Source organism: Microtus oregoni, unplaced genomic scaffold (assembly GCF_018167655.1).
Source record: "Microtus oregoni isolate MIOR12 unplaced genomic scaffold, Mior012 000028F_ref0000031, whole genome shotgun sequence".
NCBI classification, from domain to species: Eukaryota; Metazoa; Chordata; class Mammalia; order Rodentia; family Cricetidae; genus Microtus; species Microtus oregoni.
Genome location: NW_024543087.1, coordinates 12,128,531 through 12,142,593, shown reverse-complemented (window position 1 = coordinate 12,142,593; position 14,063 = coordinate 12,128,531). Strand labels below are relative to the sequence as shown.

The 14,063-nt window shown below is 46.2% G+C and overlaps 1 protein-coding gene across 15 annotated transcripts in view; it reads right to left on the bottom strand.

The window, feature by feature from the left end:
• The window catches only part of Arpp21 (cAMP regulated phosphoprotein 21), a 160,079-nt gene that overhangs the window by 48,225 nt on the left and 97,791 nt on the right, over positions 1 to 14,063 (bottom strand). For all 15 annotated transcript variants that reach the window (XM_041677415.1, XM_041677418.1, XM_041677421.1 and 12 more), the window contains 4 exons: positions 10,966 to 11,147; positions 10,059 to 10,163; positions 8,454 to 8,714; positions 4,203 to 4,329 (listed from right to left, as the gene is read on the bottom strand). In XM_041677415.1, coding sequence (XP_041533349.1) covers positions 4,203 to 4,329; positions 8,454 to 8,714; positions 10,059 to 10,163; positions 10,966 to 11,147 — 675 coding nt within the window. The remainder of the gene's footprint in view (positions 1 to 4,202; positions 4,330 to 8,453; positions 8,715 to 10,058; positions 10,164 to 10,965; positions 11,148 to 14,063) is intronic.

The window sequence follows — 14,063 nt, the reverse complement described above, 5'->3', positions numbered from 1 at the left end:
ATTGCTTTTATAGATAACACAGGCTCAGTGCCCAGAACTCACACCAGGAAGCTCACAATAACACCCCTTTCTGGCCTTCACGGATGGCTGCACTCACATGTGACATACTCCACACAGATAAATAAAAATAATAAAAATAAACCTGAAAAAATGAATCGCTTCCATAGCTGTCAAGATCCAAGGGGAATCACCTGCGGCAGTTATAACACAATCTAGGAATCGCTCTGCAACCAGAAAATCCTCAGTTTCGTGGCACGCAAGAACGCAGGCTTTCTTGGTCTGCCAGGTGGGCAGAATGGTGGACTGCCTGTTGTTGTCATATTTGTTATTTTATCTAACCCTGGAGGATATTATCGCTGTTAAACAAGAGTGTGTAGAAGCCAACAAGAGATTTGCTGTTTTGCTAAATGTCCATTCTGTCTGACTACCATCTCAATATTTATGTTTATGCCCATGGATCTGTGTTCCTCTCAGCTTCTGTCATGGAAGTTTCTTTTTGAGAGGAAGCCATTGAGGACTCAGCTGCAGACCAATCACATCTATCAATACTTCCCACCCAAGGCTCCGGGAACACTGTGGAAGGGGGAGGGGGGAGATGTGAGTGCTAATGACTGAGGTAGAGAGGTGGGAAATGCTGATCTGTTGTCATGACATGGCCGATGAACACGTCAGCTCACAGCAGCGATGGCTGTCAGGCAGCACGGATGGGGCCCACATACAGTGACGGAGCTATGAGCAGTTCACAGCTGAAAGAGGCAAGTTCTCTCTCCTTTGGGGATGTGGCTGTGGGTATGTTGTTTCCCTCCCCCAGAGGAAGAATCTTGTCCCCAGTGTGACTAATATCGGCACACTCAGGGTCCTGCTCAGCCAGTTGTAAGGACTCCATTTTTTTTTTTTTATAAGAATTCACTATCTGTGCTGGGAAGATAACTTAGGGGGGAAAGCACCTGCTGGGAAGCCTGGGAGCCAGAGAGAGAGAGAAAAGAGTGATGCTTTTTATTATTACAATTAAATACGAGTGGCAGGGAGTATCCGGAAGCAGAATAGGGAGAAATCTCCCTGGCTTTAATGGACTAAAATGTTCCATTATGTGACAGCCCAGAAGATAGGAGGAAGAGTGAGACAGAGCATGTCTGTAGACACTGGGTCAGAGTTGAGTTGTCCTTAAAGATGGTGGGGGTGGAGTGGGGGATGAGGGTGGGGTGGTATTGCACAGCTCCTCTGGAAAACACAGCTGTCACAAACCATCTAAAGCAGTGGTTCTCAACCTTCCTGATGCTGGGACCCTTTAATACAGTTCCTCATGTTGTGGTGACCCCCAACCATAAAACTATAAATTGTTCCATTGCTACTTTGTGGCTGTAATTTTGCTACTGTTAGGAATCATAATATTTAGGAATCAGATATTTATCTGATAAGCAAGGTATCTGATATGTGATCCCCGAGAAAGGGTCATTCAAACCCCCAAAGTGTCTGAGACCCATAGGTTTAGAACTGCTAGTCTAAAGGTACTATGTCTAAATAAGAGAATTGTTCCCACAAATAAGCCAGTCATGGCACATGCAAACTCTGCTGGCTTCACTAGACTCAGCAAAGGTCTTCTGACCTATGGAATATAGAACACACATGCTTTATCACAGAACAGCTGTGGGAGGCTGGCCACTTGGATTTTATCAGCACAGGAGTCTCTGTGAGTCTAAGATAACATCTGCCACCAATCCACAGTAAAATCAACCTTGTAGGAAGCTGTGCTCGGGTGGTAGACCAGGTGTCAGGGGCAGCCATCAAACCTAGGGGCACAAAGGTCTTGGTTTGCATCTGTGTGCTGGTGGTGGCACATCTGGGGACCATGTCATTCGTGAATCCTTTCCCTTTCCTTTCCTCTCCCTCTCAGACCACAATTCCTGTCACCCAGGCCCTGGAATCTGCCTGTCACCACTCTGAACATGAACCATCCTTAGGATTTGCTCTTGATTATACTGGGTCACCGGTCACCATCTCTCTTTAGAGATGGCGAATGTGTGGTGCTATATGAAACCTGGGACTAGTCAGACACCAGGTCACCAAGTCACGTGATTGAGACCATCTACATGTATCCTCCAGGGAAACAGGAGGGAATTTCCACATCTTTCAATATTCCCACGATGCCTTAGAAAGAAATGAAAATGCTACAGCTACTTCCTCATATGCTGTCAGTCATCAGAACAGACAATGGAGAGGAGGCAGGGCCAAGGGGTGAGCAGTGACTGTGATAAACCCAATCCTGGGGCCCAGTTAACACAGCACCGGACTCCCTGAGACCTGGACACAGACCCAAGCCCTGTATTTAGGAGACTGCAACACAGTTGTAGCCACGTTCCATCCTTCCATGACACCCTATCATGGGACTGATATAATTCTTTAGAATTCTGAAAGTCACACACCGACCCTCTGTTAGAGAAACATGAGATCAGTAGAATTAATGACCTGCATTGTGCCTCCTCCAAATACAACTCTGACCCAAACAAAGGCAAACTTCTCGCTGGTACCGTCGGAACTGAGGTCTGGAAGATTACATGATCACTGTGTGTGAATATGTGTTTTCAGGCGAATGCAAGGGTGGTGAATGTGTAGGTATCCACGCCCGTGTGGAGGTAAGAGAACATCCCATTCCTCAGGGCCATCCACCTTGGCGCTTGAGACAGGGCCTCTCGCTGGCTCCATGTTTGTTAAGTAGACTAGCCTGGCTGGCCCCTTAGCCTCCAGGGTCCCCTTGTCTCTGCCTCTCCTGGGCTGGGATTACAAACTCAAGACATCACACTCCTTTTGAAACTTCTGACCTGGGTTCTGGGACTCAAATTCGGGTCTTTATGCTCACGTGGCAAGCATTTTAACATCTGCACTTTCTCACAGCCCTAAAATCATAATTATAGTTATAAACATTTGCATATAAAGATGGGAGAGTTTGGTATGCAAATGTGCTATCCTGCAGGCTTGAGCAGGACAGACAACACAGTCCCTAGAGGATGCGGGAGATTTCCTGGCAATTGCAAAATGCATGGTCCAAGGGTATCCTTTAAAAACAACTTCAAACCCTTTGCCTCTTACTTCTTTAGAAGTACAAGGGCTGCTCAGGAGTCCCAAAGGAATATAGCATTTAAACAAAAACTGGCGGTTGTAGGTTGCTCTAATTTCTCCTCAAAGACTTTAACTAGGTCATAATTTGAACTTTAAGAACATGTAACCATCCAAGGTGTAAAAGCACTGAATTCTGTCTCCAATCTGGATCTGGCAAAGCTGTAACAACATCTGCCTTGGGGATCTTGGGATGTTTGTGCTTGTGACTGATCCTTGGCAAGGATTGTGAGGTTTTTTTCTTTTTTCTAGCTTATAGAAAGGGCACATATCTTATCCATGTTATCTGTATGTACTATCTATTTGTCTACCCGTTTATCTGGCACAGATATCAGATCTCAGAGCAGGGATTCAGGAAGAGCCACAGTAGGAGCCCTGCTCTTCAGTGTGACCTACTTACAGAGGCAGTGTCTCCCGCCAGGCATCTTCAGCATGACAATTAGCAGTTTCCCCTGCAGCGCGGTCAGCAGGAAGACCCAGAATTCTGCCTAGCGGCAATCCCCTCAGCCCTGCTGGGCAGGTGCCTGCTGCTGGCTCTCTTTGGTGTGGGACACAGCAGGGAAAGAGACCGGTTCACTGTGAGACCTACTACTCACTCTCTTACAGTGCATCGGCCCCCCTTCCAGCTGCACAGTGTCTGCCGCGCTCTGGGTGACAGGCTTGTGGCCTTCGTCAGTGCACGCTGCATGGTCAGGAGCCTTCTTCTAAAGACCAGTTGGAGGCTTAGGCCGGTGTCAAAACACCCTCATTTGACTCCTTGAGAACTCGTGGAAATACTCTCTTGGAAAAAGCAAGACCGTACAGGCTGGAAAGATAGGACGTGCTGGTCTCCCTGCTTTCAAATAAACCCAGAGGCTGTAAAAATAGCTTGTGGGGAATAACTGCACATGCATAGCCCCGGTACACACCTCGTCTCCTTCCCTTACCTGTGAATTTCCCACACAGTTTATTATTGTTAGATTCCCTGGATAGGGAAAACGTGCGACTTAAATTGTCTCTTTTGGGTACTCATCCGCTGGGTACATGTATGAAATTCACCATCAGAACGAACCAAGCCAGAGCACAGAAAGGAAACAGGCTTCACATACCTGCTTGCTGTGCAGTCTGGGGTATTTGCTGACTCCGCTGAGCGCTGTACTGGACTGAGGCCAGGGGCCGGTACTGCTGTGTGGTTGAGGTAGGGTACTGACCAGATGGATAGTAATATACAGGCATCTGTGGGACGTAGCAAGAGAGAAACAGGGATGAGAACTGTGTGTCATGTAACTGTGGCAGATGGTAAAGGTAAACCACCGTCCTCCTCTTTTGCCCCTGTTTCAATGTGCAGGCTCTTTCTCCTGTGATGGGAGCTATCTTCTGTTCATGCTCTGGGTGCTGAGGAACTTCCATGACCTGCTTTGATCATTGCAAAGAGGCAGAAGTGAAGTCTGGGCTTCCTAAGCCAGCACTTGAAGGAGCCTTGCCATCCTGCTGCCGGAGGAAGGATATAGTCACCAGGGAAACACCTATCTACCTTGCAGCAGAAAGAAGCCAGAGACTCCCCATGACTGGCAACCCTCAGTCTTTATGGAAAAGAAATTAGCTTCTTAGGAGGAGTCCTGGCCACTTGATAGCTGTGTCATGAGCAGCCAAAGGCCACCTGATGTCTAGTAAAAGGCTTCAAAGAGTCATTGACACAGAGCCTATATCAAAATATGCAGGTATGTAAAACAAATGGAACCTGCGGCAAGATATTGTATGTATTTTCTGTAAACTTATTTTTCGTAGTGGGGGTTGCACTTGGGGTTTCATGCATACCCTCGCTATATACCAAGCATCTTGTGAGTGTATATGTATACACACATGTTCACATGTGTGAGCATGGGTATGGAGGCCTTGAATTCATAACTTTTAATGCCTCATTTTCCTAGATGCTGGGTTATAGGTCTGTAACCCTAGGCCTGCCTATCTTCTGTATACCATTTAATGACTGACAGTCAGTGAAAATATCCTAAATCTTCTCATTGAGATCAAGTGTTTCCTGATACAGAAGACGTCTTTGCCTACCTATTAATGCCAACGTAATGTGTAGTGTTAGGAGCAGCAGGGCTGCGTCTCCGCCACCCAGTCGCCCACATGGCTAGCTTTATCCGAAATAATTATACGGAAACAGTATTCTTTTAAATACCGCTTGGCCCATTATATCTAGCCTTTTCTCGGCTAACTCTCGCACCTGGACTAGCCCATTTCTTATAATCTGTGTAGCACATGAGCTGGGCTTACCAGGAATGATCTTAACCTGCGTCTGCCTGGAGTGGGAGAATCATGGCGACTCTCTGACTCAGCTTCTTTCTCCCAGCATTCTGTTCTGTTTACTCCGCCTACCTGTGTTTTAACCTATGAGGGCCAGCCAAGCAGTTTCTTTATTACTTAACCAATGAAATCAACAGATTGATATATGACACTCCCACATCAGTAATGCTGCTTTCTTACTGATTTCAGCTATGTCCTTCTATTCCCAGGCCTCTGGCTTTTCTCTTATCATCTTTCTTGAAGTGAGAACAGTGGCTGACCATTTCATACCTAAGAATTTACAAGCTGTGTATGGAGAATAAGATTATGAGCCAATTTTTCCATAGTTCTGACATTTATGGCTATTTTACTTTCTGATTTATGTCAATACTACAGCAGTTTTCCATCCTTCTACTAGAGTGTATCATATGGTCCCTACCTTTATCCCAAGGTAGAAGAAAAGAAAACACGGTACGGCTGTGGTTCTGCAATGTCATGGAATCAACATAAATTTAGTTCTCACTTTCTAGTATTATAGACGACCAAGGACCAGGGCTGGAAGAACCTAAAGTTATTCTGCCACAGTGATGGACCTGCAATTGGCAAGTTACTCATTGTATGCATTGTTCATGGTAATTTAACCTTACTCTCTCTCTCCCTCTCTTCCTTCCTCCCTCCCTCCCTCCACTCTGCGTAGGGGTGTGGTAGTAGAAGGTGTGTGTGTGTGTGTGTGTGTATGTGTGTGTGTGTGTGCACATGTGCATGGCAGTAGCTATGTGTATGTGGAGACCAGAGCGTGACGTTGGGTGTCTTCTTCAGCAACTCTTCCTTTTTAAAATTATTTATGTTACTCTTTGTGTACGAGTGTTTTGCCTGGATGTATGTATGTTCACTATATTCGTGCGAAGTATCTGTGGAAATCAGAAGAGGAACTGGGATTATGAATCGGTATGGAGCATCGTGTAGGTGCTGATCCTGGGTCTGCTGCAGAACACACAGGTGCTGTTGACCAATGAATCATCTTACTTTACAAAAGAAAAGTCCCTCCACTTTGTTTCTGACATACGGTCTCTCACTAAACCTGGAGGTCAACAATTTATTTAAACTGGGAGGTCAATAAAGTCTAGGGATACACTTGTTTCTGCCATTGGCCCTCCCCCAGTTCTTGTATTTAGATGTGCTTAGCCACACCCATCTTTCATAGGTGCTGGTAATCCCAGCCCAGGTCTTCATGCGCCTATGGCAATCATCCAAGTAGAAGGAAAGTGAGCTGAGCCCAGAGAAATACTTTGAAAGACCAGCATGAAAACTTTGACGGGAGAAAAGAATAAAGATGATCTAAAGGGGTGTAAATGCACATTTTGAACTGACCATATTAAGGGTAGAGAGTACAATTGGATTAAGATAGGAAAGAAATAAGTCATGGGAAGAAATAACCGGAAGCAACAGATTCTTCTTCTATGTCTGGTCTCCATGTCAGGTGGCTTTTAGTCTCAGTCATGAGTCTTGATGATTCCTCTTAGTGGCATTAAGAAAGCATACACAAGCCGGAGGAGACAAGCATTCAAAGGTAGTCCTCTGAAGAAACTTAACGTATTTCCATAGACATACATCTACAGATTGACTCTTTTCAATGCTGCATAGTTGGCTAGCTAGACTTAAAATGTACATCAGACGTCACTATGGGTTGTGACCTACATCTGTTTCTATGGGTCTGTTTGTTCCCAATAATAAAACTTGAAATAATTAATTTATTAGTAAAAAAATTAATACATTAATGGGATAATTTCTCCTATTACTTAAATTATTTTAAAGATCACTTTAAATCCCACCAGGGACAAAATATTATTGAGATGGTGATTGGAGGTGCACTATTAATTAATCACTCAAAATGAACAACTGAAGAGAAATCATTTTCTGGTGTAGGGTTTTGTGTGGTTTGAAGAGACAATAATTTATTCACGACGCGAAGGCAGCGGAACAGCGGCACCACGGTGACATGCACTTTAAGCTGCACCTCCCAGGCTATACTTCATAATTAGGATGGGAACTGGTTGGGAAAATGCATGCTTCGAAAATGGACCAGAAAATGCTGCTGTGCATTTTCCATTTTGACAGTAATCACTTCCAATATTCTGCAAGGGATACCCAGGAGAGCCCCAGAGATGTTTGGGGCTGAACAAGGAACACATAATCAGTCTTAGAGAAGACAGTAAAAACCGGTGATCTGTGGTGCCTTCCATGCTCCAGTCAATTAAATATGATTAATGGCTACCTGTGCAATTGGGGTGGGCTCCTCCTCCCCTGGGGCAGAGGACAGGACCGCGGGCATTGGTTTTCCCCTGTTCTTTGTATTCACACAGGCAGGCCTATCTGTAGCTTAGACCCAGAAGGAGGGTGGTTTGAAGTGATAAGAAGGGAAAACAAATGTCTTGAGCAGCAAGGGAGAGAATTTCAGGTTTCCTGGTTCGGGACATCCCCTTCCCAGCCTCCCCAATGGAAACAACATCACATAGAATCCGACGTTGTGTGTGTGTGTGTGTGTGTGTGTGTGTGTGTACGTGTGTACACGCAGAGGCCAGAAGCCAACTTTACATGTCATTTCCCAGGTTTTGAGATAGGGCTGCTAACTGGTCTGGGACTGGCTGATGTGGCTAGACTGGCTAGCCATCAGGCCCCAGGGATACGCCTGTTTCTGTCTATGCAGGCCTGGGTTTGCAGTGTGCCTCACCACACCCACCTTTTGAATGCGGGCTCTGGGGATTGAACTCAGGTCTTCATCTGTGTACATAAAGCACTCTTCCGAGTGAGCTATCTCCCTAACCCGAGTCAATCCTTCCCATGGCCTTACGCCAGCAGCACATGGAAAATGGTTCATCTCCCAGTTAGAACCTTGGTGAGGTTCATTTGACTCACTTTCTGGGTCCCAGGACTGCATGTCTGGTGAAGCGGACAAAACATATCGGTGCCGGTGACTATTAGCGTGAACAAGATGGCAGGACAAGTGACAGACATCAAAGGGCCACAAATCATCAGTGGCGAAAAAGGGAAAGGAAGCCCACACCTACCTGCGCAGGTGCAGGCTGCTGTACAAATCCCTGGGGAGAGGGCGGGGCCTGCAGGACCTGCTGGGAGATGGGCGGGCCAGAGTCCGAGAAGCCCCCTGTGGAGAGCTGCTGGCCTGCAGAAGTGATGACGTAGCTTGGTGGCTGCGCTGGTTGTGGCATGAGGGAGGCCTGGTAGACTGGACCCGAGGGAGGTTCTGGGGTGTCTCCGGAGGACTGCCGGCTCATGCTCAGCTGGCTGAACTGTGCGGCCACCTCTTCTCTCTGTGACAGGGAGAGAAGTGAAGAGCTTGTGAGGGAAGGTGAACCTGGTCATGAGTAAGGCAAACTGAGGCAGACACACTCACACTTGAGAGCAGAGCAAGAAGGAGGAAGCATATACTGAAAAAAAAAAATGAGATAAAAAAATTCTTCTGTCAGACAAAACAAGAACGCGAGAAAACAAGCTTTGCTCAGCTGGAGAGTCAGGAGGTGGGAAGCAATTTGACCCAAATCTTGTTCCCTCAATAGAAGGAAATTATTTCTTTATCGTTTAGGGGTCGTGCTCCAGAGAGGAGGCTCTGCAGCAAGGGGCGGAGGTTGGCTGTCAGCTGGTCTCCAGTGGCAAGTCTGGATCTGCCTGCTTGCGAGAAGACAAGCCCTTCTGCCGGAATGGGGATGGCATCCACATACCCATCTTACAGAAGGTTGGTTCCCTGGATCTAACCTGGTGCTTACAGACTGTGTGCTGCTTCCACAAGGACCCACTCCTAGTCAGGGAAATGTATAAGGAAATAGGGAACTGGATTCCCAGGGGAACAGCAGCAGGAGCTTACAGTACTCAGTGCCCTGACTCAAAAGAGTTTTAGATAGTTCTGACAACTTTACAGCAAGATCATATCACTTGTTTGTTCATGACATCAGACTCTAACGACAATGGGTGTGCCTAGCTAGTCAACTTTGTGTGTGTGTCCATGTTCATGTGTGCGTATGTGGGCATGGGTTCACATGGCTACATATGCATGAGAAGTCAGAGGTCAATACTGGGCGTCTTTGTCTGACATTTCTCCAGCTTTTGATTCGAGACAGGGTCTGTCATTGAACCTGGAGCTCACCAGTTTGGCTAGCCTGGCTGGCTAGGAAGTCCAGAGTGTCCTCCTACTTCTGTCTCCACTGCACTGAGTCTACAGTACATGCTCACCTTGTAGCGTGGGTCCTGAGTATCTGAACTCAGTTCCTAAAGCTGAGCAAGCATTTTGCTGACTGAGTCATTTCCCCACCATCTAGTCAGTCAACCTTAAAAGGGATATTCGAATGCAGAAGCATCTGACTTAGGGAAAAGAGGTGAAAAAAAGAGAAAGTTTCTTGGAGGGATGGATGTATCTATCAGTCAGACACAGGCATCTCCACATATACAACAACTTCATAGTCGCCACAGGCTATGCATTGAGCATCATCTATAGCTGAGCAGGAAAACTGTAGAGCTCATGAAAATGCTGTGTATGAGCATGTGTGTGTGGTGTGTGCACAAACATGCATGTGTATGTGTCGTGTGTGCATGTGTGTGTGGTGTGTGCAGTTCGTGTGTGAGTGTGTGTACATAAATGTGCTATACATATGATACTTTACCAGGGGGAAGTGTTGCGTTGGCGACACAGGCAGGAGATGCTGGGTGGGAAAAGAGACCGCTGGATATTGCACGGACTGGGAAGACGGCTGCAGGCCCTGGACAGACTGGAAGAAAGAAAACACTGGTCAGGTAACAGGAGAGTGTTGGGGGCTGCAATTCCATTCCTTTGGAAGTATATTGCTGTCCTTAACAGGTTCCCTAAGATCACTCAGTGCAGAGAGGAAAACCGATCACACAGGCAAGCCTAAGGCTATGTGTGCCAGAGCCAGTTGGCCTTGGTCTAGAGGAAGCTCAAGAAAACTTGCTTTTACAAAGTCAGCAATGGGCTCTAGATGTTGGTTAGAGGTTCTGGACCTACAGATACTGCTCAAGAACTAAGAAGTAGAAAGATAAAAAGGAGGCCCTTCCAGGGAGCATGCTTGGGACACCGAGTTCCATTGTGCCTTCCTAGGGAAGGTGATGTCTGGGCACACTTCTCAGGAGCCCAGGGATGAGCATTCAGGTCACTTGGGACTTGCTGATTTTTGCTCTTCCCACTGAGGAAAAGCTCAAGACTGCTTCTACAGACATGGGCATTTAATCTGGTGGGTGTGGATGAATTAACTCAAAGCCCCAGAAGGGATTATAAATTGTACCTGTTGCTTCACATTAAACAGCACTTAGACCTAAAAAACTGCATTCATTTTTCCTTGTACCTACTCTCACTCAGCAGACACTTACTTGCACTGGGTATGAGCTCATAATACTGTGTCAAGCAATGATTATACTCAGAAAGATTTTCCCTAGAATCCCGATGGGTAGGGAGACTACACAAGACATCGTGTCTCCTAGATGATTTGCTGACTGAAGCCTGTGTAGCCCTCACCTTCCAGCCCTTCTGCTCCCTCCTTCCGGCCAGCTCCTCACCTGAGTGACCAATGGCCCTGCCATCTGGGGCTGTGATGGTTGGACCGGCTGCTGGGGCTGAGGAGATGGCTGCTGCTGAGGGGGCTGCTGGGGCTGCCCCCCAACAGTGCCACGCAGCGTCTGCTGACTTCCAGGAGGATTGTATATTGCAGGAGTTCCATCCGGGTTCACAAAGGGCTGACCTGAAATGAAGCCATACAGAGCCTGGCTCAGATGAGTGTCTCTCACCTTTTGCCTTACAGGAAAAAAGCTCCCTCATAGATCTCTGAAAATACCCTAACGTAAAAGTGCAAGCAATGGGAATTCAATACCCAGACCCTGCTCCAAGGACAATGTGTTACTTCTTGTGACCCAAACTAGTTTAAACTGGATGCCCAGGTGAACATGTGGTAATTTAAGAAGCATCAAATAAATCCACCTCATTCGGGGAGACTTGCCAAGGTAAGGGCAACTGTGGATAGTGGAGCCCAGTAGAGAGGGCTGTGCGGGAGCCATCTTCATGCAGCCCTATGTTTTGTCCCCTGCATCTCACAGTCATGAGCAAGATAATGTACTCTGAGTCATAGCGGCTACTTTCCATTTACACCACTCCGACTACCTCCAGTCACAAACCATCTGCCAAAGCAATTCTGCTTCTACTCGTTCTACTCAGTCTAGCCAGCAAGCAAGAATTTATTATTATTATTATTATTATTGTCATTATTATTATTATTAGCTTTCTGAGACAAGGTTTCTTTGTAGCATTGGAGCCTTTCCTGCAACTCGCTCTATATACCAGGCTGGCCTCGAACTCACAGAAATCTACCTGCCTCTGTATCCTGAGTGCTGGGATTAAAAATGTACACCACCACTGCTTGGCTTCAAATAAAAAATATTACGGTCCCACAAATGCATACTCTAAACAAGGGAATGGAATGAATCCACCTCGCACTTCTGCAAACGTATGACTTGAGGTTCTTTATCCATTGCCATCGACTTACTTAGTAAGTGAACAGGTTTCCTCATCTCATAGCATTTTCTTTTACACGCTTAGTTTTTGTAGTAAGGAGGGGTCACTTGTTGGTTTCCAACCACTTAGCCCCAAAATAATCACACAGAAACTGTATTAATTAAATCATTGCTTGGCCTATTAGCTTTAGCTTCTTATGGGTTAATTTAACCCATTTCTCTTAATCTGTGTATCACCAGGAAGTTGTAGCCTACCAGCAAAGTTTCAGCATGTCTGTCTCTGGTAGAGGCTCCATGGTTTCTCTCTAACTTCTCCTTCTTTTCCCCAGCATTCAGTTTAGTTTTCCCCGCCTAACTCTGTTTCCCTATAGCTATGCTATAGGCTCAAAGCAGCTCCTTTATTAACCAATAATATTCACAGCATGCAGAGGGGAATCCCACATCAAGTTTTGACTGATTTCCCCATCTCTCTTATCTCCATCCCTACTGTACACTTCTAATCCCCCTCATCCCCCTTCTAGCTACAAAGTACATGTATTCTATTACCCTACCCACCCCCCTCTCTTTAGGTCTCATTTCCCACATCTCATGGGCCCTTTTCAGTTTGAGTGTTCTAGTCTTCCGTAATCCCAATGCTGAGAAGGTGGAGACAAGAGGATTCCTGGAGCTCCCTGGGCAGTAGACCAACCAGGTGAACCTCAGGCAATGAATGACTGTTTCAAAATCAAAATGAATAGCCACTGTGAAAACACACCTGCAGTTTACCTATGGTCTCATAGGAAACACACACACACACACATTCATCCACACACATGGGCCTACACCTTCACAAACATGTGTACCTGTATAAACACTCACCCACAAATACACATACGTGAACACTCACTAGCCCTCTTGCACACACGTGAATGAATCCCTGATTTTAATTATGACCTAGCTTTTAGCCACCATGTCTGAGGCATAATGAAAGTCTACCTATAATTCTGGTTAGAATAGAACCCCGAATGCTCAAATGTACTTTGTGATAAACTACAATCTCAGCTTGAAATGTGATTAGCGCACTGTGCGCAAAGAAAGAGACTCCTACAGGAGTTCTAAAGATCCCCTAGACAGAGATGGGTGGGTCTGGAAAGGGCAGGAAAAGGAAAACGCCAGTTGGATGCTCACAATGGAAAGGTATAGAGCCCAGGAAAGTCACCATGGTTGCCAGAGAAGAGAACAAAAGCAACTTCCCAAGACACCTGGGCCCGGCAGCTGTTGGTTTTTAAGTCAGGCCACCAGAACTCCTCTGTGTCCAATGAATCCAGCCAATCCGGACACAAAATCACACTGATACAAGCAATTAGTTTGAGTGACAGCTGAGGCGATTGAAGGGAAAAAAAACCCAGCTGGACCTGAGCTTCTTCCATCTGATTGAAGCGACTGTGGCAGAAGCTTCAGGAGCGGCTCAGTGGGCCACAGCATGAACATCGGGCAAGGGCGGGTTGGGGGGGTGGGATGCTTGATGTCAGAGTGAATCCCGAGTGCCCTTAGTTCAAAGCAGGGGAAGACACAGGGACTGGATACAAAATACACATTCCTTTCAAACGCGTAATATTAGCTGAATGAGTTTTCCACAGTCCGCATCAATTTATCTGCTCTTATTTCAATAATAGGTGATATTGGGTAGTTACAGAAGGCAGAACACTTTGTTATTATTGCAGGAAAGCAAAAAAATAAAAAAAAAGACTTAAAATACCGACTGTAGGGCAATGAGGGGGCTCAGCAGGTAAGGGTTCTTGCCACCAAGCCTGATGATCTGAGTTCCTTCCCAGCAATCCCTACAGTAGAGGGAGAGAGCTGACTCCACAGCTCTCCCTCTGTCTTCTGCCCTCCATAGGTACAGTGGGGCATGTTTGAGTCCTCCAGTGAGTATTATAAAATAAAACATAACTACAAATTCCCCCTGCCTATAAAGAGTTTCTAAATATCTTAGTAACAAGGAAGCAAACACAAGGAAAGTCACATAAGAAATAACACCGTCCCAAGCTCTCGAAACCGAAGCACGTCTGCTCTCTACCTGATAGAATGGCAATGGGCTGGCTTTTGCTTTCCTGCTCTGTAGAAGGCCATGTGTGCAAATGTCATCAGATCATGTAGGCAAAGATGAG